Raw genomic sequence first — 22,477 nt, 5'->3', positions numbered from 1 at the left:
GTTGTCCCATGGGGGGCTCACACAGTCCCCACAGCACCTGTATAAATAATAATAAATAATGATGGCATTTGTTAAGCGCTTACTATGTGCCAAGCACTGTTCTAAGCACTGGGGAGGTTACAAAGTGATCAGGTTGTCCCATGGGGGGCTCACACAGTCCCCACAGCACCTGTATAAATAATAATAAATAATGATGGCATTTGTTAAGCGCTTACTATGTGCAAACCACTGTTTTAAGCGCTGGGGGGGATACAAGGTGATGAGGTTGTCCCACGTGGGGCTCACAGTCTTCATCCCCATTTTACAGATGAGGGAACTGAGGCCCAGAGAAGTGAAGTGACTTGCCCTGAGTCACACAGCTGACAATGGGCAGAGTTGGGATTCGAACCCATGACCTTCCTCTCCCCCTCGTCCCCTCTCCGCCCCCCCCCATCTTACCTCCTTCCCTTCCCCACAGCACCGGTATGTATGTATATATGTTTGTACATATTTATTACTCTATTTATTTATTTATTTTACTTGTACATATCTATTCTATTTCTTTTATTTTGTTAGTATGTTTGGTTTTGTTCTCCATCTCCCCCTTTTAGACTGTGAGCCCACTGTTGGGTAGGGACCGTCTCTATATGTTGCCGACTTGTACTTCCCAAGCGCTTAGTACAGTGCTCTGCACACAGTAAGCGCTCAATAAATACGATTGATTGATTGATTGATTGATTGATTGATTGATTGAGCAGTGCCGTCGGGGGCGGCCTCCTGCCGGGAGGAGTGCGCAGGCGCGGCGTCTCCGCGTTGGGGGGGGCCGCTCTTCGGGTGGAGCGCGCATGCGCAGTGTCGCCGGGTAGGGCGGCGACGAGTCGAGAGGGGCTGCCTGCCGGGCGGAGCGCGCAGGCGCGGCGTCGCCGAGTTGGGAGGGGCCGCTCTCCGGGCGGAGCGCGCAGGCGCAGTGAGGTCGGGAGGGGCCTCCTGCCGGGCGGAGCGCGCAGGCGCAGCGTGGCCGAGTTGGGAGGGGCCGCTCTCAGGGAGGAGCGCGCAGGCGCAGTGCGGTCGGGAGGGGCCTCCTGCCGGGAGGAGCGCGCATGCGCGGCGTGGCCGGCTTGGAAGGGGCCCCGTCCGCGAGGAGCGCGCGCAGGCGCAGCGTCGTGGGCGCGTGTCCGTCCGTGATGGCGGCGGGGGAGGCGCGGGCCCCGTCGGTGGTGTTCGTGCACCCGGACCTGGGGGTCGGGGGCGCGGAGCGTCTGGTGGTGGACGCGGCGCTGGCGCTGCAGGCGCGGGGCTGCCGCGTCAGCGTGTGGACGGCGCACTACGACCCGGGGCACTGCTTCGCCCAGAGCCGCCAGCTGCGGGTCACGTGCGCCGGCGACTGGCTGCCGCGGAGCCTGGGCCGCGGCCGCGGGGTGGCGCTGTGCGCCGCTCTGCGCATGCTCTATCTGGCCTGCTGCCTCGTGCTGCTCGGGGGCCTCGACGGCGTCGACGCGCTCGTCTGCGACCAGGTCAGGCGGAAGCCCCCTTTACCACAGAATAATCATAATCATAATAATGATAATAATAATAACATTTACTAAGCAATTACTATGGGCCAAGTACCGTTCTAAGCGTTGAGGGGGGTTCCAAGGTGATGAGGTTCTCCCCTGTGGAGCTCGCAGTCACCATCCCCGTTTTCCAGATGAGGGAACTGAGGCCCGGTGAAGTAAATTAATAATAATGATGGTATTTATTAAGTGCTTACTGTGTGCAAAGCACTGTTCTAAGTACTGAGGGGGTTTCCAAGGTGATGAGGTTCTCCCCTGTGGAGCTTGCAGTCGCCATCCCTGTTTTCCAGATGAGGTAACTGAGGCCCAGTGAAGTGAATTAATAATAATGATGGTATTTATTAAGCGCTTAGTATGTGGCAAGCACTGTTCTAATAATAATAAGGGTATTTATTAACCGCTTACTATGTGCAAAGCACCATTCTAAGCGCTGAGGGGGGTTCCAAGGTGATGAGTTTGTCCCCTGTGGGGCTCACAGTCGCCATCCCCGTTTTCCAGATGAGGGAACTGAGGCCCGGTGAAGTGAATTAATAATAATGATGGTATTTATTAAGCGCTTAGTATGTGGCAAGCACTGTTCTAATAATAATAATATTTACTAAGCGCTTACTATGTGCCAAGCACCATTCTAATAGTTGAGGGGGTTCCAGGGTGATGAGGTTGTCCCCTGTGGGGCTCACAGTCGCCATCCCCGTTTTCCAGATGAGGGAACTGAGGCCCAGTGAAGTGAATTAATAATAATGATGGTATTTATTAAGCGCTTATTATGTGCAAAGCACTGTTCTAAGCCCTGAGGGGGTTTCCAAGGCGATGAGGTTGTCCCCTGTGGAGCTTGCAGTCGCCATCCCTGTTTTCCAGATGAGGTAACTGAGGCCCGGTGAAGTGAATTAATAATAATGATGGTATTTATTAAGCGCTTACTATGTGCAATGCACTGTTCTAAGCGCCGAGGGGGTTTCCAAGGTGATGAGGTTGTCCCCTGTGGAGCTCGCAGTCGCCATCCCCGTTTTCCAGATGAGGCAACTGAGGCCCGGTGAAGTGAATTAATAATAATGATGGTATTTATTAAGCGCTTAGTATGTGGCAAGCACTGTTCTAATAATAAGGGTATTTATTAAGCGCCTACTATGTGCAAAGCACCATTCTAAGCGCTGAGGGGGGTTCCAAGGTGATGAGGTTGTCCCCTGTGGGGCTCAGTCACCATCCCCGTTTTCCAGATGAGGGAACTGAGGCCCGGTGAAGTGAATTAATAATAATGATGGTATTTATTAAGCGCTTAGTATGTGGCAAGCACTGTTCTAATAATAATAATATTTACTAAGCGCTTACTATGTCCAAAGCAGAGTTCTAAGCGCTGAGGGGAGGTTTCCAAGGTGATGAGGTTGTCCCCTGTGGGGTTCACAGTCGCCATCCCTGTTTTCCAGATGAGGGAACTGAGGCCCGGTGAAGTGACTTAATAATAATGATGGCATTTATTAAGCGCTTACTATGTGGCAAGCACTGTTCTAATCATAATAAGGGTATTTATTAAGCGCTTACTATGTGCAAAGCACAGTTCTAAGCGCTGAGGGGGTTTCCAAGGTGATGAGGTTGTCCTCTGTGGGGCCCAGTCGCCAACCTCATTTTCCAGATGAGGGAACTGAGGCCCAGTGAAGTGAATTAATAATAATGATGGTATTTATTAAGCACTTACTATGTGCAAAGCACTGTTCTAAGCGCTGAGGGGGGTTTCAAGGTGATGAGGTTGTCCCCTGTGGGGCTCACAGTCGCCATCACTGTTTTCCAGATGAGGGAAGTGAGGCCTAGTGAAGTGAGTTAGTAATAATGATGGTATTTACTAAGTGCTTACTATGTGGCAAGTACTGTTCTCATAATAATAATATTTATTAAGTGCTTACTATGTGCAAAGCAGAGTTCTAAGCGCTGAGGGGGGTTCCAAGGTGACGAGGTTGTCCCCTGTGGGGCTCACAGTCGCCATCCCCGTTTTCCAGATGAGGGAACTGAGGCCCGGTGAAGTGAATTAATAATAATGATGGTATTTATTAAGCGCTTAGTATGTGGCAAGCACTGGTCTAATAATAATAATATTTATTAAGCGCTTACTGTGTCCAAAGCAGAGTTCTAAGCACTGAGGGGAGGTTTCCAAGGTGATGAGGTTGTCCCCTGTGGGGCTCACAGTCACCATCCCCGTTTTCCAGATGAGGGAACTGAGGCCCAGTGAAGTGACAATAATAATGATGGCATTTATTAAGTGCTTACTATGTGGCAAGCACTGTTCTAAGCGCCGAGGGGGGTTCCAAGGTGATGAGGTTGTCGCCTGTGGGGCTCACAGTCGCCATCCCCGTTTTCCAGATGAGGGAACTGAGGCTCAGTGAAGTGAATTAATAATAATGATGGCACTTATTAAGCGCTTACTATGTGGCAAGCACTGTTTTAATAATGGTATTAATGGTATTTATTAAGTGCTTACTATGTGCCAAGCACCGTTCTAAGCACTGAGGGGGGTTCCAAGGTGAAGAGGTTGTGTCCCCTGTGGGGCTCAGTCGCCATCCCCATTTCCCAGATGAGGGAACTGAGGCTCAGTGAAGTGAATTAATAATAATGATGGCACTTATTAAGCGCTTACTATGTGGCAAGCACTGTTTTAATAATGGTATTAATGGTATTTATTAAGTGCTTACTATGTGCCAAGCACCGTTCTAAGCACTGAGGGGGGTTCCAAGGTGAAGAGGTTGTGTCCCCTGTGGGGCTCAGTCGCCATCCCCATTTCCCAGATGAGGTAACTGAGGCCCAGTGAAGTGACTTAATAATAATGATGGTATTTATTAAGCGCTTACTATGTGGCAAGCACTGTTTTAATAATGGTATTAATGGTATTTATTAAGTATTAATGGTCTTTATTAATGGTATTTATTAAGTGCTTACTATGTGCCAAGCACCGTTCTAAGCATTAAGGGGGCTTGCAAGGTGATGAGGTTGTCTCCTGTGGGGCTCAGTCGCCATCCCCGTTTTCCAGATGAGGTAACTGAAGCCCGGTGAAGTGAATTAATAATAATGATGGTATTTATTAAGCGCTTACTATGTGGCAAGCACTGTTCTAATAATAATAATATTTACTAAGCGCTGACTATGTGGCAAGCACAGTTCTAAGCGCTGAGGGGGGTTCCAAGGTGATGAGGTTGTCCCCTGTGGGGCTCACAGTCGCCATCCCCGTTTTCCAGATGAGGGAACTGAGGCCCGGTGAAGTGAATTAATAATGATGTTGGTATTTACTAAGCGCTTACTATGTGGCAAGCACTGTTCTAATAATAATAGGGGTATTTATAAAGCGCTTACTATGTGCAAAGCACAGTTCTAAGCGGTGAGGGGGGTTCCAAGGTGATGACGTTGTCCCCTGTGGGGCTCACAGTTGCCATCCCCGTTTTCCAGATGAGGGAACTGAGGCCCAGTGAAGTGACTTAATAATAATGATGGCATTTATTAAGCACTTACTATGTGGCAAACACTGTTCTAATAATAATAAGGGTATTCATTAAGTGCTTACTATGTGCAAAGCACTGTTCTAAGCACTGAAGGGGTTCCAAGGTGATGAGGTTGTCCCCTGTGGGGCTCAGTCACCATCCCCGTTTTCCAGATGAGGGAACCGAGGCCCAGTGAAGTGACTTAATAATAATGATGGCATTTATTAAGTGCTTACTATGTGGCAAGCACTGTTCTAATAATAATAATATTTATTAAGTGCTTACTATGTGCAAAGCACTGTTCTAAGCGCTGAGGGGTGTTCCAGGGTGATGAGCTTGTCCCCTGTGGGGCTCACAGTCGCCATCCCCGTTTTCCAGATGAGATAACTGAGGCCCAGTGAAGTGAATTAATAATAATGATGGTATTTACTAAGCGCTTACTATGTGGCAAGCACTGTTCTAGGCGCTGAGGGGGGTTCCAAGGTGATGAGGTTGTCCTCTGTGGGGCTCAGTCGCCATCCCCATTTTCCAGATGAGGGAACTGAGGCCCAGTGAAGTGACTTAATAATAATGATGGCATTTATTAAGTGATTATTATATGCAAAGCACTTGTCTAAGCCCTGGCGGGGGTTACAACGTGATGAGGTTGTCCCCCGGGGGGCTCACAGTCTTAATCCCCATTTTCCAGATGAGGGAACTGAGGCCCAGAGAAGTGAAATGACTTAATAATAATGATGACATTTATTAAGCGCTTACTATATGCACGGGGGGCTCACAGTCTCCATCCCCATTTTCCAGATGAGGGAACTGAGGCCCAAAGAATAGTAATAATAATGATGGTTATTAAGCGCTTACTATGTGCAAAGCACTTGTCTTAGCGCTCGGGGAGTTCCAAGGTGATCAGGTTGTCCCCTGTGGGGCTCAGTCTCCATCCCCATTTTGCAGATGAGGGAACTGAGGCCCAGAGAAGTGAAGTGACTTAATAATAATGATGGTATTTATTAAAACCTTACTATATGCACGGGGGGCTCACAGTCTCCATCCCCATTTTCCAGATGAGGTAACTGATGCCCAGAAGATAATAATGATGGCATTTATTAAGCGCTTACTATGTGCAAAGCACTTGTCTAAGCGCTGGGGGGTTACAAGGTGATGAGGTTGTCCACGGGGGGCTCACAGTCTCCATCCCCATTTTCCAGATGAGGTCACTGAGACAGTAATAATAATAATGATGGTTATTAAGCGCTTACTATGTGCAAAGCACTTGTCTAAGCGCTGGGGGGGTTACAAGGCGATCAGGTTGTCCCCCGGGGGGCTCACAGTCTCTATCCCCATTTTCCAGATGAGGTCACTGAGACAGAGAATAATAATGATGGATATTAAGGGCTTACTATGTGCAAATCACTTGTCTAAGCGCTGGGGGGGTGCGGTTGCAAGGTAATGAGGTTGTCCCACGGGGGGTTCACAGTCTCCACCCCCATTTTCCAGATGAGGGAACTGAGGCCCAAAGAATAGTAATAATAATGATGGTTATTAAGCGCTTACTATGTGCCAAGCACTTGTCTAAGTGCTGGGGGGGGGGGGGTTACAAGGTGATCAGGTTGTCCCCTGGGGGGCTTACAGTCTTTCTGCCCATTTTCCAGATGAGGGAACTGAGACACAGCGAATAATAATAATAATGATGATGGCATTTATTAAGTGCTTACTATGTGCCAAGCACTGTTCTAAGCGCTGGGGAGGTTCCAAGATGATCAGGTTGTCCCATGGGGGGCTCACAGTCTCCATCCCCATTTTCCAGATGAGGGAACTGAGGCCCAGAGAATAATAATAATAATGATGATTATTAAGCGCTTACTATGCGCAAAGCACTTGTCTAAGCGCTGGGGGGATTACAAGGTGATCAGGTTGTTCCCCGGAGGGCTCACAGTCTCCATCCCCACTTTACAGATGAGGGAACTGAGGCCCAGAGAAGTGAAGTGACTTGCCCAAAGTCACACAGCTGACAGTTGGTGGAGCCGGGATTTGAACCCCTGACCACCGACTCCAAAGCCCGGGCTCCTTCCACTGAGCCACGCTGCTTCTCCTGATAATGATGGGCATGGGATTTGTTAAGCGCCTAGCACAGTGCTGTGCACACAGTAAACGCTCAATACGATGGAATGAATGGAAATACCCTCATTTTCAGTGCTTAGAACAGTGTTGGGCTCTTCATCATCATCATCATAATAATAATGCTATTTGTTAAGCGTGCAGTGCTCTGCACACAGTAAGCGCTCAATACGATTGAATGAAGGAATGAAAAATACCCGCATTTTCAGCGCTTAGGACAGTGCTGGACACATCATAAGAATAATAATAATAATGGTATTTGTTAAGCGCTTAGTACAGTGCTCTGCACACAGTAAGTGCTCAATACAATTGAATGAATGAGGGTATCCTCATTTTCAGCGCTTAGGGCAGTGCTGGGCACATCATAATAGTAATAATAATAATGGTATTTGTTAAGCGCTTAGTACAGTGCTCTGCACACAGTAAGTGCTCAATACAATTGAATGAATGAAGGTATCCTCATTTTCAGCGCTTAGGGCAGTGCTGGGCACATCATAATAGTAATAATAATAATGGTATTTGTTAAGCGCTTAGTACAGTGCTCTGCACACAGTAAGTGCTCAATACAATTGAATGAATGAAGGTATCCTCATTTTCAGCGCTTAGACCAGTGCTGGGCACATAATAATAATGACAGTATTTGTTAAGCGCTTAACAAAATACCCTCATTTTCAGCGCTTAGACCAGTGCTGGGCACATAATAATAATGACAGTATTTGTTAAGCGCTTAACAAAATACCCTCATTTTCAGTGCTTAGACCAGTGCTGGGCACATAATAATAATGCTAAGCACTGGTCTAAGCGCTGGGGTGGATACAGGGTTATCAGGTTGTCCCACACGGGGCTCATAGTCTTAATCCCCATTTTACAGATGAGGTCACTGAGGCCCAGAGAAGTGAAGTGACTTGCGCAGAGTCACACAACAGACAAGAGGCGGAGGCGGGATGAAAACCCACGGCCTTTGACTCCCAAACCCAGGCTCTTGCCATTCATTCATTCATTCATTCAATCGTATTTATTGAGCGCTTACTGTGTGCAGAGCACTGTACTAAGCGCTTGGGAAGTACAAGTTGGCAACGTATAGAGACGGTCCCTACCCAACAGCGGGCTCACAGTCTAGACACTAGGCCCTACTGCTTCTAGGCAAGTGACAAAGTCAGAATCAGGGGAAGGTCCGTGGGAAAGAGTCGGTAAACTGTCAGAAGGAATTCATTCATACTTATTGAGCACTTACTGTGTGCAGACCACTTTCATTCATTCATTCAATCGTATTTATTGAGCGCTTACTGTCTGCAGAGCACTGTACTAAGCGCTTGGGTAGTACAAGTTGGCAACATATAGAGATGGTCACTACCCAATAGCGGGCTCACAGTCTAGAAGGGGAGAGTACTGTGTAATAATAATAATGATGATGGCATTTATTAAGCACTTACCATGTGCAAAGCACTGTTCATTCATTCATTGTCGTATTTATTGAGCGCATACTGTGTGCAGAGCACTGTACTAAGCGCTTGGGAAGTACAAGTTGGCAACATATAGAGACGGTCCCTATCGAACAGCGGGCTTACAGTCTAGAAGGGGGAGACAGACAACAAAACAAAACATATTAACAAAATAAAATAAATAGAATAAATATGTACAAGTAAAATAAATAGAGTAATAAATACGTACAAATATATATACATATATACAGGTGCTGTGGGGAGGGGAAGGAGGTAAGGCGAGGGGGAGAGGAAGAAGGGGGCTCAGTCTGGGAAGGCCTAATGATAATGATAAGTCCTCCTCATCATCATCCTAGTGCTGGGGAGTTTACCAGGTGATCAGGTTGTCCCAAGCGGGGGCTCACAGTCTTAATCCCCATTTTCCAGATGAGGTAACTGAGGCCCAGAGAAGTGACTTGCCCAGAGTCACCCAGCTGACAATTGGCAGAGCAGGGATTTGAACCCATGACCTCTGACTCCAAAGCCCAGGCCCTTTCCATTGAGCCACGCTGCTTCATAACAATAACACGCTGCTGTATAACAGTAAACAGACATATAGACAGGCTCCCCTGGCCAAAAATAGGGGAGGAGCTGAAACGAAGATCAGGCAGGGGACCTAAAAGCTGTGGGAGAGCCGACTTGAATGAACCTGTGGCTTTCCCCACCGCCCACGATTCACTTGCCGCGATATTGCACCCCAGCCACCTTTTCCACCGCGCCCGGTCCGGCCAGAAGGAACCAAATAAATCTTAATAATAATAATAATAATCTCCCTCCCGGAGAACCCCTACGGGACGAGCGATTGTGAAGGCACAGCAGCACACAGCCGGCGGCGGGTGCGATTTTCAGTGCCGTTGAAATAGGGTTAAAGGAACAGTCCACGTTCTCAACGGATTTCCTTTCTCCCGCCAGGTCTCCGCTTGCATCCCGGTGTTTCGGCTGACCAGACATCGGAAGAAGGTTGTCTTTTACTGCCACTTCCCCGACCTCCTCCTCACCGAGAGGAATTCTCTGCTGAAGCGACTGTACAGGGCCCCGTTGGACTGGTTGGAGGAGCGCACCACCGGCATGGCCGACCACGTTGTCGTCAATAGCCATTTCACGGCAAGCGTCTTTAAGAAGACCTTCAAGTCCCTGGCTCACATAACCCCAGATGTCCTCTACCCGTCTTTAAACTTCAGTAGCTTTGACGCCACGGCTCCTACGGGTATAGATGACACGATTCCCCGGGGCAAGAAGTTTTTGTTCCTGTCCATCAACAGGTACGAACGGAAGAAAAACCTAAGTTTGGCTTTGGAGGCCCTGGTTGATCTACGGGGAAGATTGGACGCCCACGAGCGGGACACAGTCCACCTTGTTATGGCAGGTGGTTATGACAAAAGGGTTTTGGAAAACGTGGAGCACTACGAGGAATTGGAAAGCCTGGCTACCGCATTTGACATCAGCCAGCACGTTACGTTCCTCAGGTCGTTCTCGGACCGGCTGAAAATCTCCCTCCTTCGTAATTGCACGTGCGTCCTGTACACCCCGAGCAACGAACATTTCGGCATAGTCCCCTTGGAGGCCATGTATATGCGGTGTCCCGTCATTGCTGTCAATTCCGGGGGCCCTCTGGAGTCCGTCGTGAACAACGTGACGGGATTTTTGCGGGAGCCCGATCCGGCGCAGTTTTCCGAAGCGATGGAAAGGTTCGTGAGGGACCCCTCCCTAAAACCCGCGATGGGAGCGGCTGGAAGAGCCAGAGTGAAGGAGAAGTTTTCCTCAGAAGCATTTACAGAACAGTTGTACCGATACATTAGTAACTGACTGAGTTCTCACGGGGAAAACCCTCGCTGCCTCCATCAGCTGCAGGGAGACAGTCCACCGTGCTTTTGAAAAATATTGCAGGACTCAGATATTTAGTGCAGAATGAGTGGGTCCTTACAGTTTTTACTTTTACTAAGGCACCTTTTTGAACTCGGGCTACTGTCGATGGGTCTTACCGAGAGGACTTCAGACGTGGAAAATCAGAAATCGATAAATGTAAAGCGCAGTGGAAAATCAGAAAGCGATGTTCTGATTGAGGAACTCTGATCGCTTTAAATGGGTTGCTCCCATGGATCGAGCACTGTACTAAGCATGCAGAGTGCCGCGTGTACCGTACTGTGTGCAGAGCACTGTGCCAGTCATATCGTCGTAACAGTATCAGTGGACCTTTTAAACTGCACGATCTTTATGTGGGAACTAGTGTCTGGTTTTGAAATTTACAATCTGAAGAGGCAGTTTGTCGTTGGGTAATTAGAACAGAAAATAGGGGCTATTTTAATCACACTGCGTCTTCGTATTTAATTTCACGATACCTTTTTGCTTGGACGCTTTCTCGGGCCCGGGTACCTCGTGACAGGTTACTTATATTTGTCCCAGCCCACGCACGCTACACTCTGTATTCCACCGACACAGAGCAGCCCCCAGGTGGGAGGGAACCCTCCTCGGATAATGGAGAGATTCCTCCCGGGGGGAATGAAGCGGTTTTAGCGCGCCTCTCTCAAACATCCCCTTCGGCTTTAGGATATCGGAAATGGGAGCCATCTCCAGCAGGACGGCTCTGGTTTGGCTGATGGGAAGACAGATCTTGAGAGCCAGAGAGGTGCCGATGAGATGGGCGGTTGGTAGGTTTGAGGCAGTTGACGACGAGTGACGAGAACTGCCCAGATAAGCGGGCAATAGAAAATTTCCCTGCCCTGGTGGAGCGATAAAGACTTGATTAAAAGAGGAAGTAACGGATGCAGAACAAATAAAGATGATTTGAAGAATTGAGTTCCACTTGCGTTTTAGGCTAACAGTAGCGTTTCTAGGAGGAGTTTGGCATGTCTGCAATAGCATTTTCCTGTCGAAAATGTGAGTCCTCCAGTTTCTGGTCCTCCCTACTCAAAGCCACATCGTCGGAGGCTTGTCTTTTCCGAATCTTTAAGTTCTTCTTCTCCCACTTTTTTCAGTAGCCCCGTTCCATACCTACAGAACCTGGGCAGCCCACTGTCATCCATTCTCCCGCAACCTACGCAGTTTCAGAAATAGGAGACGCTTGCCGAACAATGTTTTTGAAAGGTGAACTGTGAAGTATGGACTGGAGAGGAGAGGGAATGGAAGCCAGTAGATCAGCCAGGAGCTTTGAAACCGATTCATGCTGAGCTTCTGTTCAGCTGTGACACAGACTGCCTCCGTCTTGCATCGTCCCTAAATCCACTTTCCCGTGTTTTTATGGAACCGTTTTCCAGTTAGTCAAAATCACTTTGAATTCCCTTCTAAACTCCAAAATGCTAGCTGTGTACTGGATTCTTTGCTCTGGGATGTCACGAAAGCTATCGACTGGGGCCAATCCGGGAGATAGCAGTGTGGCTTAGTGGAAAGAGCACGGGCTGTTACAGAATGGCAAAGTAACCCGTTCCCTGCCAACGAGGAGTGGAGACTAATAGGTGGAAGGCTATTCCCTGGGGGATTCTCAGAGGAGCTTAGTACAGTGCTCTGCACACAGTAAGCGCTCAGTAAATACGATTGATCGATTGGAGCCTCTGGGTGAGACTTCCCAGCCAGCTCTGCCCCTCTAGCAGTACTGTATTGTAGACAAGCAGCGTGGCCTAGCGGATAGAGCACACAGGCTTGGGAGTCAGAAGGACCTGGGTTCTAGTCCCGGCTCCGCCACTTGTCTGCTGTGTGACCTTGGGCAAGTCACTTGACTTCTCTGGGCCTCAGTTACCTCATCTGTAAAACGGGGATTACGACCGTGAGCCCCATTGGGACACGGACTGTGTCCAACCTGAATAGCTTGTGTCTACCCCAGCACTTAGAACAGTGCCTGGCACATAGTAAGCGCTTAACAAGTGCCACAAACACAAAAACCTAGTCTGCACCTCACTGTACCCCGATTTCATCCATCTCACCCACTTCCTTCCTCTGGCCTCCCTCCTCGTTTCCAACAATGACTCCCCCACTTCAAAGCCTTACTGAAGGCACATCTCCAAGAAGCCTTCCCTGACTAAGCCCTCCTTTCCTCTTCTCCCTCCTGTCATCCTGACTTGCTCCCTTTATTCGTCTTCCCTCCGGTCCCCAGAGCACGACTGTACATATCTAATTAATTTATTCATTCATTCAATGGTATTTATGTTAATGTCTTTCTCCCCTTCTAGACTATAAGCTCGTGGCCGGGGAATGTGTCTGTGGTATAATTATATTGTACTCTCCCCACTGTTAGTACAGTGCTGTGCACACAGTAAGTGCTCGGTGAATACGATTGACTGAGCAACTAGTACAATCAAGATAACTTTCTCCTTTTTGGTAAAGGAGGTAGAAGGGGCAGAAGCTTCATGAAATGCAGCTTGGTCACATCCAGCCTAGTCCTGTCACTGTCCTAGAAGGACCTTGTACTTCCCAAGCACTTAGTACAGTGCTCTGCACATAGTAAGCGCTCAGTGAATACGATTGATGATGATGATGATTTGGTCACCATCTGCTCTTCCCAAAACCCTAAGCACTATCGGCTGGTTGCAAATTGATTATTTGCTTAGGTGTTCCACTGTCTTCCCCAGGTTCAGTGTCACTTGGGCCATAATTGACTTGAGTTGTCCTTTCCCCCTTTTAAAGATGGGCTCAATATCGGTCCTCTGGTCCTTGTAGTTGCCCTCTACAAGTTCTCCAAAATGCACTAACGTCCGCCCAAGCCCTCTAGGCTACCGGCAGGCCTCTCCTCAAACCCTGAAGATTGAAGTTCTGTATGCTTAGTTTCTTTTAATTCCCATTAGCGTTCAATTTAAATTGTTTTTGGAAAGGGAGATGCGAGAAAAGTTTCAAAGCCTTCATCAGAATCACGGGGTTGCCAGCTTTTCTTTCAGACAGTCATTTACTGAGCACCCAGCTCTTAGAACAGTGCTTTGCACATAGTAAGTGCTCAATAAATACGATTGAATAAATACTAGAACAGAATTGGACACAGTGAGCTTACAGTCCTGTCTAGTGGAGAGTCGGGAATGGAGGGGAGAGACATTCTCCCCTGGCCTCATCTTTGGTTTGTTGAAAAAAAGAGTTTGGGTTTCTTTTTATGTTAGGTACTAAGTGTTAGGCGTTTGTTTTGTGCAGCCTCTCTGGAGTGACAGGTAGGTAGAGGTCTTTCAAAGTGCTACCTCCCCCGAAGATGTGAAGCACGAGAGCATCTTTCAGATTATAAAGGAGTAAAAACAGAGAAATGAGAGTAAGGAAGACTGCAAGGTCACCCAAGGGTCGATCCAGCACTTAGAACAGTGCTTTGCACATAGTAAGCGCTTAACAAATACCAACACTATCAGAGATCTAGCTGCGTGTGGATGTGTGTGTGTGTTAACTTCCTTATAGTAAGGATTCCAAGACAAGGATTCCTTTTCCTTTTCCTTTTCCTTCTCGTCCCCATAAACACTCCTCCGTGGCCAGAGCCATGGAAGCCTTGAAGAAACGGAGAAAGGTAGGTTGAAACGGAGAGTCGTCATCCGTGAGCAGCCCCAAGGAGGAGGGGGAAAAAAATGAAAGGAGAAATGGGAAAGACTTGCTAATGTCATGGCCCAAATACACGTCGACAGTTCGCTTTAAATGGCAACAGGAAAAAAGCACAGTTTTTAAAATGTTTTTCTTCATCAATCGTATTTATTGAGCGCTTACTGTGTGCAGAGCACTGTACTGTCTTCACGTGAACAGAGAGAATTGGCCCATGAAGACTGTCTGCCCAGGGTTAATCAAGTTTCATAATGTGGCTTTAGTTTTTTTTATTTCTTTAAGTTGCTATTTTATGCAACTTCATGATATGCAAAATTTATAGACCAACATTTCCAGACAGGCTATAAAAACCTCATTCTATATTACCATATTGTTAAACTTTGTCTCCTTTTATTATGACTTTATTATTCACTTTTATGGGTGAAATTACTGATATTTTATTTCAGCCTGTAATTTATTATGCAGTTAATATCACAGGGGGATATTTAGTGAAACAGTGACCACAAAACGGAGAGAAAAATATGAAACCGGAATCCCCAGTAGACCAAATTGTACAGAGACGGGTAACTAGATATTAATTGTAGTCACCTCCATTTGCTTTTATAATTTAAAATCTTGTAGCTCCGTAAAGGAACGTGGTTAATTTACGTTGACCCATGAAAGCCTGATTATATATTACTGTGGTTTTTTTTATTAGAATCACCAGTTTGATTCCACTTTTACGACTTCAGCGTTTGCTCTGAGGAAATCGCCCCAGTTGAGTTAGGGATGTAAATGGAGATGACACGAGATGGGACGGGAATAAAATTCCAAGCGACTTAGATAAATGAGAGAAATAGGTGTGTTAAACGGGATGCAAATCCGTAGAGATGAAGCGACCTAATAAGCCGGGGCGGGAAACCAGCGAGCCAGACAACAAGAACAAAACAGAAAAGCTTGCGTGAGGGGTTGGGGCGGGGGTTGGTCATAGTGGACCATGAGCTCCAATCAATCAATCAATCAATCAATTGTATTTATTGAGTGCTTACTGTGTGCAGAGCACTGTACTAAGCGCTTGGGAAGTCCAAGTTGGCAACATATAGAGACAGTCCCTACCCAACAGTGGGCTCACAGTCTAGAAGGGGGAGACAGAGAACAAAACCAAACATACTAACAAAATAAAATTAAAATAAAATAAAATAAATAGAATAAATAATAAATAGAATAAACGAATCAAAATGATTCGTCTGTGAAATTGGGAAGAACTGAGAGTGCTCTGCACTCAGTAAGTGCTCAATAAATACGATTGATTGATTGAGAGTGAGAATGTCATTAGAAAACAGGAAAATGGAAAGCAGGATACATACTGATAATGCACCTGGGAAAGTCTCCCTTCTACTGCCCTAAGCCACCGATCAGAAGTATTTGTTGAAACCCTCAAAGTATGTAGAGCACCATACTATACTACTACTACTACTAATAATAATAATAATAATTAAACTGTGAGCCCACTGTTGGGTAGGGACTGTCTCTATATGTTGCCAGCTTGTACTTCCGAAGCGCTTAGTACAGTGCTCTGCACACAGTAAGCGCTCAATAAATCATCATCATCAATCGTATTAGTGCTTGGGAAGTACAAGTTGGCAACATATAGAGACGGTCCCTACCCAACAGTGGGCTCACAGTCTAGAAGGGGGAGACAGAGAACAAAACCAAACATACTAACAAAATAAAATACAATAGAATAAATAATAAATAAAATAAATAGAATAAACGAATCAAAATGATTCGTCTGTGAAATTGGGAAGAACTGAGAGTGCTCTGCACACAGTAAGCGCTCAATAAATACGATTGAGAGTGAGAATGTCATTAGAAAACAGGAAAATGGAAAGCAGGATGCATACTGATAATGCACCTGGAAAAGTCTCCCTTCTACTGCCCTAAGCCACCGATCAGAAGTATTTGTTGAAGCCCTCAAAGTATGTAGAGCACCATACTATAATAATAATAATTAGACTGTGAGCCCACTGTTGGGTAGGGACTGCCTCTATATGTTGCCAGCTTGTACTTCCCAAGCGCTTAGTACGGTGCTCTGCACACAGTAAGTGCTCAATAAATCATCATCATCATCAATCGTATTTATTGAGCACTTACTGTGTGCAGAGCACTGTACTAAGTGCTTGGGAAGTCCAAGCTGGCAACATATAGAGACAGTCCCTACCCAACAGTGGGCTCACAGTCTAAACGGGGGAGACAGAGAACAAAACCAAACATACTAACAAAATAAAAGAAATAGAATAGATATGTACAAATATGATTGATTGATGCAATTGATTGATAATTAGCGTGGCTCAGTGGAAAGAACGCGGGCTTTGGAGTCAGAGATCATGGGTTCAAACCCCAGCTCTGCCAATTGTCAGCTGTGTGACTTAGGGTAAGTCACTTCACTTCCGTGTGCCTCAGTTCCCTCATCTGTAAAATGGGGATTAAGACTGTGGGCCCCACGAGGGACAACCTGATCACCTTGTAACCTCCCCGGCGCTTAGAACAGTGCTTTGCACATAGTAAGCACTCAATAAATGCCATCATTATTATTTGTTAAGTGCTTACTATGTGCCAACTTGTACTTCCCAAGTGCTTAGTACAGTGCTCTGCACACAGTAAGCGCTCAATAAATACGATCGAATGAATGAATGAAAGTGGCAGAGCCGGGATACGAACCCATGACCTCTGACTCCCGAGCCTCTTTCCACTGAGCCATGCTGATAGTTGGCTGGAGCCCGGGGTTGGGAGTCAGAAGGACCTGGGTTCTAATCCCACCACCACCTGTCCGTTGTGTGACCTTGGGCCAGTCACTTCTCCGCGCCCCAGTTCCCTCACCTGAGGAAAAAAAAGGGAATTAAGAGCGTGAGCCCCATGCGGGACTGGGACCGTGTCCAACCTGATGAACTTAGGCTTGGCACCTAATAAGCACTTAACAAATACCGTTATTATTATTATTTTTATTATTGTTATTAAGCTCCTGCTCGGCTGGGAAGTGGAACCTGCTCCGGGACCCTACCTAGAATAATCATCATTCAGCGCCTCTCCTGACGTGCGAAACAACATCCAGATATTCACCGCGCATCTGTGCCAGGCAGATTAAGTATTAGCAATTCAAATCCAGGCCGGGCACCCGCGGCCCCCCAAAAAGGCGGCTGTTCGGGTGAAGCGCTTCGTCGTCTGGGACGGATAATAAGGGCACCTCGGATTAATCTTGGAGAACAATCGGCCCATCTTGAGAAGGTGACGGCCCACATTCACTCCTGCCCCGATGGCGCTGGAACAATGGCCCTGTGATGCGCTCGACTCAGCTGGTAATAAAATCTGCTTTTGATGAGCAGCCGTGGCTCGTGTCAATCACCGCCTGGCGTGCCACTGTCCTTTGGCCCAAACTCACTTTATTTACAGGGAAACAAAAGGCTTCGGGGGAATCCGGCCCCCGCTCGGAGATGGCAAAATAGATTGAGCTGTCAGCCCCGCGCGCTGGATGAAGATTAATGAGCGGCGCGGACAATAAATATGAAGCGCCGACCATAAATATGCTAATAGGTATTGTCCACATGCACTCTAATTGCTCCCCAAATTAAAAGGTAGTGTGAAGGAAGTGGGTCGGGGGTGACGGGTAGATAATCTCGGATGCCTGAGACCCTCAGTTCGGGTGGATTCTCTACAGGTTTATTTTCACCAATTAAACCCAAGAAAAGATTCATTGTTGAAAAGCCGCTGCAATAATCTCGCTTGGAACCGCGGTTTTGTGGAAAAATGTCTCCGCGCAAGTGCCGTGGGGTGGGAGTGTTATTAGAATGAGAAAGGTGACGATCAAAGGCAGAGATTAATATCGCAGAGTTGCCGTCGAGCTTAATTATGAGGCGGGGACGGGAAGAGGCACACTCAAAGGATCAATTGCTCTTCCTCCTAATTGCTCTTCCTCCTCCTCTCCCACCTTAAAAGCCATATTTAAGGCCCATCTCCTCCAAGAGGCCTTCCCTGACTAAGCCCCCCTTTCCTCTTGTCCCATTCCCTTCTGCATCGCCCCGACTTGCTCCCTTTATTCATCCCCATCATCATCAATCGTATTTATTGATGATGATCCCCACAGTACTTATGTACTCATTTGTAATTGATTGCTTTCTAACCATGTCCGACTCCCCCTCTAGACTGCAAGCTCGTTGTGGGCAGACAATGTGTCCGTTTATGTTATTCTCTCCCAAGCGCTTAGTATAGTGCTGTGCACACAGTAAGCGCTCAATAAATATGGCTGAATCTGGGTTGGCTACTTTGCGGGCCACCCTGTGGGGAGGAATATTCAGACCTTAGTGAAGAGCCCATTTATGGGTCACACTGGTATGGAAGGAACTTTTCATTCACTCATTCAGTCGGATTTATTGAGCTCTTACTGTGTGCAGAGCACTGTACTAAGCGCTTGGGAAGTCCAAGTTGGCAACATATCGAGACGGTCCCTACCCAACAGTGGGCTCACAGTCTAGAAGGGGGAGACAGGGAACAAAACAAAACATACTAACAAAATAAAATAAGTAGAATAAATATGTACAAGTAAAATAAATAGAGTAATAAATATGTACAAACATATATACAGGTGCTGTGGGGAAGGTAAGGCCGGGGGATGGAGACGGGGAGGAGGGGGAGAGTAAGAGTGCTGTAATGCGCGTGGCTCAGTGGAAAGAGCACGGACTTTGGAGTCAGAGGTCATGGGTTCAAGTCCCAGCTCTGCCAATTGTCAGCTGTGTGACCTTGGGCAAGTCACTTCACTTCTCTGGGCCTCAGTTACCTCATCTATAAAATGGGGATTAAGAGTGTGAGCCCCCTGTGGGACAACCTGATCACCTTGTAACCTCCCCAGCACTTAGAACAGTGCTTTGCACATAGTAAGCGCTTAATAAATGCCGTCATTATTATTATTATTCTCTGTGCCTCAGTTACCTCATCTGTAAAGTGGGGATTAAGACTGTGAACCCCATATGGGACAACCTAATTGCCTTGTATCTACCCCAGCACTTTGAACAGCACATAGTAAGTGCTTAACAAATACCACCATTATTATTATTATTACTACCCCAGCACGCAGAACAGTGCTCAGCCCGTTGTAAGCACTTAGCAAATACCATAATTATTATTATTATCTGTATTGTACTCTCCCAAGTGCTCTGCACACAGTAAGCACTTGATAAATGCGGTTGAATGAATGAATAATAATGGCATTTGTTAAGCGCTTACTATGTGCAAAGCACTGTTCTAGGCACTGGGGGGGATACAACGTGATCAGGTTGTCCCATGTGGGGCTCACAGTTAATCCCCATTCTGCAGATGAGGTAACTGAGGCTCAGAGAAGTGAAGTGACTTGCCCAAGGTCACACAGCAGACATGTGGCGGGGCTGGGATTCGAACCCATGACCTCTGACTCCAAAGCCCGTGCTCTTTCCCCTGAGCCACGCTGCTTCTCTAATTAATGAGTCCTGGAGTCCAAGAGTAGGGTTTTTATTGGGAGAATCCCCCCGTGGGCAGTGAACATCTCTTGGGTGCCTGTTCCAAGCGTCCAGTACAGCGCAGTGCACCCAGTGGGTACTCAGTAAGTGCTTCAGACCTTTGTTTCAGACTTTGTTGAATAGGCAGCCCATGTGCGCATCAGGCCCAGTGATAATTGGGATTTACCTAACTGAAACACGAGTAAGAATAAAGGGACACAACTACCAGAGAGTGTTCGAACCCCGTCCCTCGCCGCGATTGCTACCGTCTAAAGTTATCTATTTGAAGAGAAACTTTTGCCGATGGAAAAATCGGCAAAATCGGACACCTTTCAAACTGCGAGGGATCGGTTCGCCCTGGGAAATCAAAGTGAATGAGAAAACAGTGGGAATTTCAGCGGGGAAATCAACTGGTCCGAGTGAGGTTTGCGCCCGAAAAGCCCCAGGTTCAGGGCCACGTCATTTTCTGCGCGGGCCGAAGACGGACAGCTTTAATAGCATTTCAAACAAATCAATTCCCTCCCAGCCGTTCAGGGGAGCAATGCCTTAATCAAGTGTATTCTGTTAAACGAGCAAATATTTGTCACCCGCCGCGTCTTGATTTCTGAAAATGTCCGCTCCCGTGGCACGCGGCCCTTCGGAAAGACTCCCTCAGAGCCCGGCCTGTAGGATTTTCCAAAAAACCTCGAATTCCGTTTAACCCATTGGTGTGCTGGCCTCGGAAAGCCTCTTCTTTATAATAATAATAACTGTAATATTTGTTAAACGCCGGCTTTGTGGCAAGCACTGCTCTAAGCGCTGGGGAAGGGAAAAGGTAATCAGGTCAGACAGAGTCCCTGTCCCACACAAGATCCGCAGTCTAAGTAGGAAGGAGAACGGAGATTGAATCCCCGTTTTACAGATGAGGTAACCGAGGCACAGAGAAGGGAAGTGATTTGCCCAAAGTCACACAGCTGGCTTGTGGTGGATGCAGGATTAGAACACAAGTCCTCTGAGTCCTTGGTCTGTGCTCTATGCAATAGGCCATACTATTGACTATTCTATTTATTTTATTTTGTTAATATGTTTTGTTGTCTGTCTACCCCTTCTATTCATTCATTCATTCATTCAATCGTGTTTATTGAGTGCTCACTGTGTGCAGAGCACTGTACTAAGCGCTTGGGAAGTCCAAGTTGGCAACATATAGAGACGGTCCCTACCCCACAGTGGGCTCACAGTCTAGAAGGAGGAAACAGAGAACAAAAAAAACATATTAACAAAATAAATAGATAAATAAATAGACTAATACATACAAACATCTATACATATATACAGGTGCTGTGGGGAGGGGATGGAGGGTTCAATCGTATTTATTGAGCACTTACTGTGTGCAGAGCACTGTACTAAGCACTACACTGTGAGCCCACTGTTGGGTAGGGACCGTCTCTAGATGTTGCCAACTTGTACTTCCCAAGCGCTTAGTACAGTGCTCTGCACACAGTAAGCGCTCAATAAATACAGTTGAATGAATTGAATGCTCCTCAGCTGCTCCTCTTCATTCTCAGAGAGGTTAGCCCTTTCCTGCCTTTTCAGATTAATTTCCGAAATGTTAAGTAAGGGAAGTCTATGTTGCCAACTTGTACTTCCCAATCGTTTAGTACAGTGCTCTGCACACAGTAAGCGCTCAATAAATACGATTAAATGAATTGAATGCTCCTCAGCTGCTCCTCTTCATTCTCAGAGAGGTTAGCCCTTTCCTGCCTTTTCAGATTAATTTCCGAAATGTTAAGTAAGGGAAGTCTGTGTTGCCAACTTGGACTTCCCAAGCGCTTAGTACAGTGCTCTGCACACAGTAAGCACTGAATAAATACGGTTGAATGAATTGAATGCTCCTCAGCTGCTCCTCTTCATTCTCAGAGAGGTTAGCCCTTTCCTGCCTTTTCAGATTAATTTCCGAAATGTTAAGTAAGGGAAGTCTATGTTGCCAACTTGTACTTCCCAATCGTTTAGTACAGTGCTCTGCACACAGCAAGCGCTCAATAAATACTGAATGAATGAATAAGTGAGCTTCTCTGTGCTTTCCAAGCACTTAGTCCAGTGCTCTGCACACAGCAAGCGCTCAATAAATACAATTGAATGAATGAATTCAGCACTCAATAAATACGACAATGAATGAATGAATGAGTGAACTTCTCTGAGCCTCAGTGACCTCATCTGTAAAATGGGGATTGAGGCAGTGAGCCCCGTGTGGAACATGGACTGTATCCAACGTAATTGGCTTGTATCTACTCTTGCGCTTAGTACAGTGCCTGGCACATAGTAAGCACTTAACAAATACCATAAAAAACCCTCAGACATCTCTGAAGGCCCAGGATTTTGAAGGTTCCTTCTATCTAGCAAATCTAGAGAGGCTGGAGCCTCTCTTTGCTGTGCTTGGAGATAATAATAATAATAATAATGGTATTTATTAAGCGTTTATTATATGCCAAGCATTGTTCTAGGTGCTGGAGCCCACTGTTGGGTAGGGACCGTCTCTATATGTTCCCAACTTGTACTTCCCAAGTGCTCGTCCAGTGCTTAGTACTTCCAGTGCTCGTCCAGTGCTTAGTACAGTGCTCTGCACACAGTAAGCGCTCAATAAATGCGATTGATTGATTGATTGGGGTAGATACAAGGTAATCAGGTTGATTATAATAGCGTGGCTCAGTGGAAAGAGCCCAGGCTTTGGAGTCAGAGGTCATGGATTCAAATCCTGGCTCCACCAATTGTCAGCTGTGTGACTTTGGGCAAGTCACTTCACTTCTCTGGGCCTCAGTTCTCTCATCTGTAAAATGGGGATTAAGACTGTGAGCCCCCCACTGTGGGACAACCTGATCACCTTGTAACCTCCCCAGTGCTTAGAACAGTGCTTTGCA

At 46.8% G+C, this 22,477-nt stretch overlaps 1 protein-coding gene across 3 annotated transcripts; it reads left to right on the top strand.

Moving 5' to 3' along the window:
- Positions 1 to 1,150: 1,150 nt before the first annotated feature.
- Positions 1,151 to 17,815, top strand: ALG2 (ALG2 alpha-1,3/1,6-mannosyltransferase). 3 transcript variants are annotated; one of them, XR_005457059.1, is made up of 4 exons: positions 1,151 to 1,493; positions 9,496 to 10,271; positions 17,078 to 17,414; positions 17,509 to 17,815. XR_005457059.1 is itself a non-coding variant. In XM_038770507.1 (3 exons), the coding sequence occupies exons 1-3, from the start codon at positions 1,164 to 1,166 to the stop codon at positions 17,121 to 17,123; spliced, it is 1,152 nt and encodes a 383-aa protein (XP_038626435.1). In that variant the 5' UTR covers positions 1,151 to 1,163; the 3' UTR covers positions 17,124 to 17,815. The 3 variants fall into 3 exon arrangements, 2 of the variants coding, with proteins under 2 accessions (XP_038626435.1, XP_038626434.1); XM_038770507.1 differs by having other exon boundaries at positions 17,078 to 17,815; XM_038770506.1 differs by lacking the exons at positions 17,078 to 17,414; positions 17,509 to 17,815 and having other exon boundaries at positions 9,496 to 11,414.
- Positions 17,816 to 22,477: the final 4,662 nt, after the last annotated feature.

The sequence above is a fragment of the Tachyglossus aculeatus genome, chromosome X3, assembly GCF_015852505.1.
Source record: "Tachyglossus aculeatus isolate mTacAcu1 chromosome X3, mTacAcu1.pri, whole genome shotgun sequence".
Lineage (NCBI taxonomy): Eukaryota > Metazoa > Chordata > Mammalia > Monotremata > Tachyglossidae > Tachyglossus > Tachyglossus aculeatus.
This window is presented reverse-complemented; position numbering and strand designations above follow the sequence as displayed.

Coding starts and splice junctions, on each gene's coding strand:
- ALG2 (XM_038770506.1), top strand. CDS start 1,164: ATGGCGGCGGGGGAGGCGCGGGCCCCGTCGGTGGTGTTCGTGCACCCG. Junction 1,494..9,495: donor ACGCGCTCGTCTGCGACCAG/GTCAGGCGGAAG, acceptor TTCTCCCGCCAG/GTCTCCGCTTGCATCCCGGT.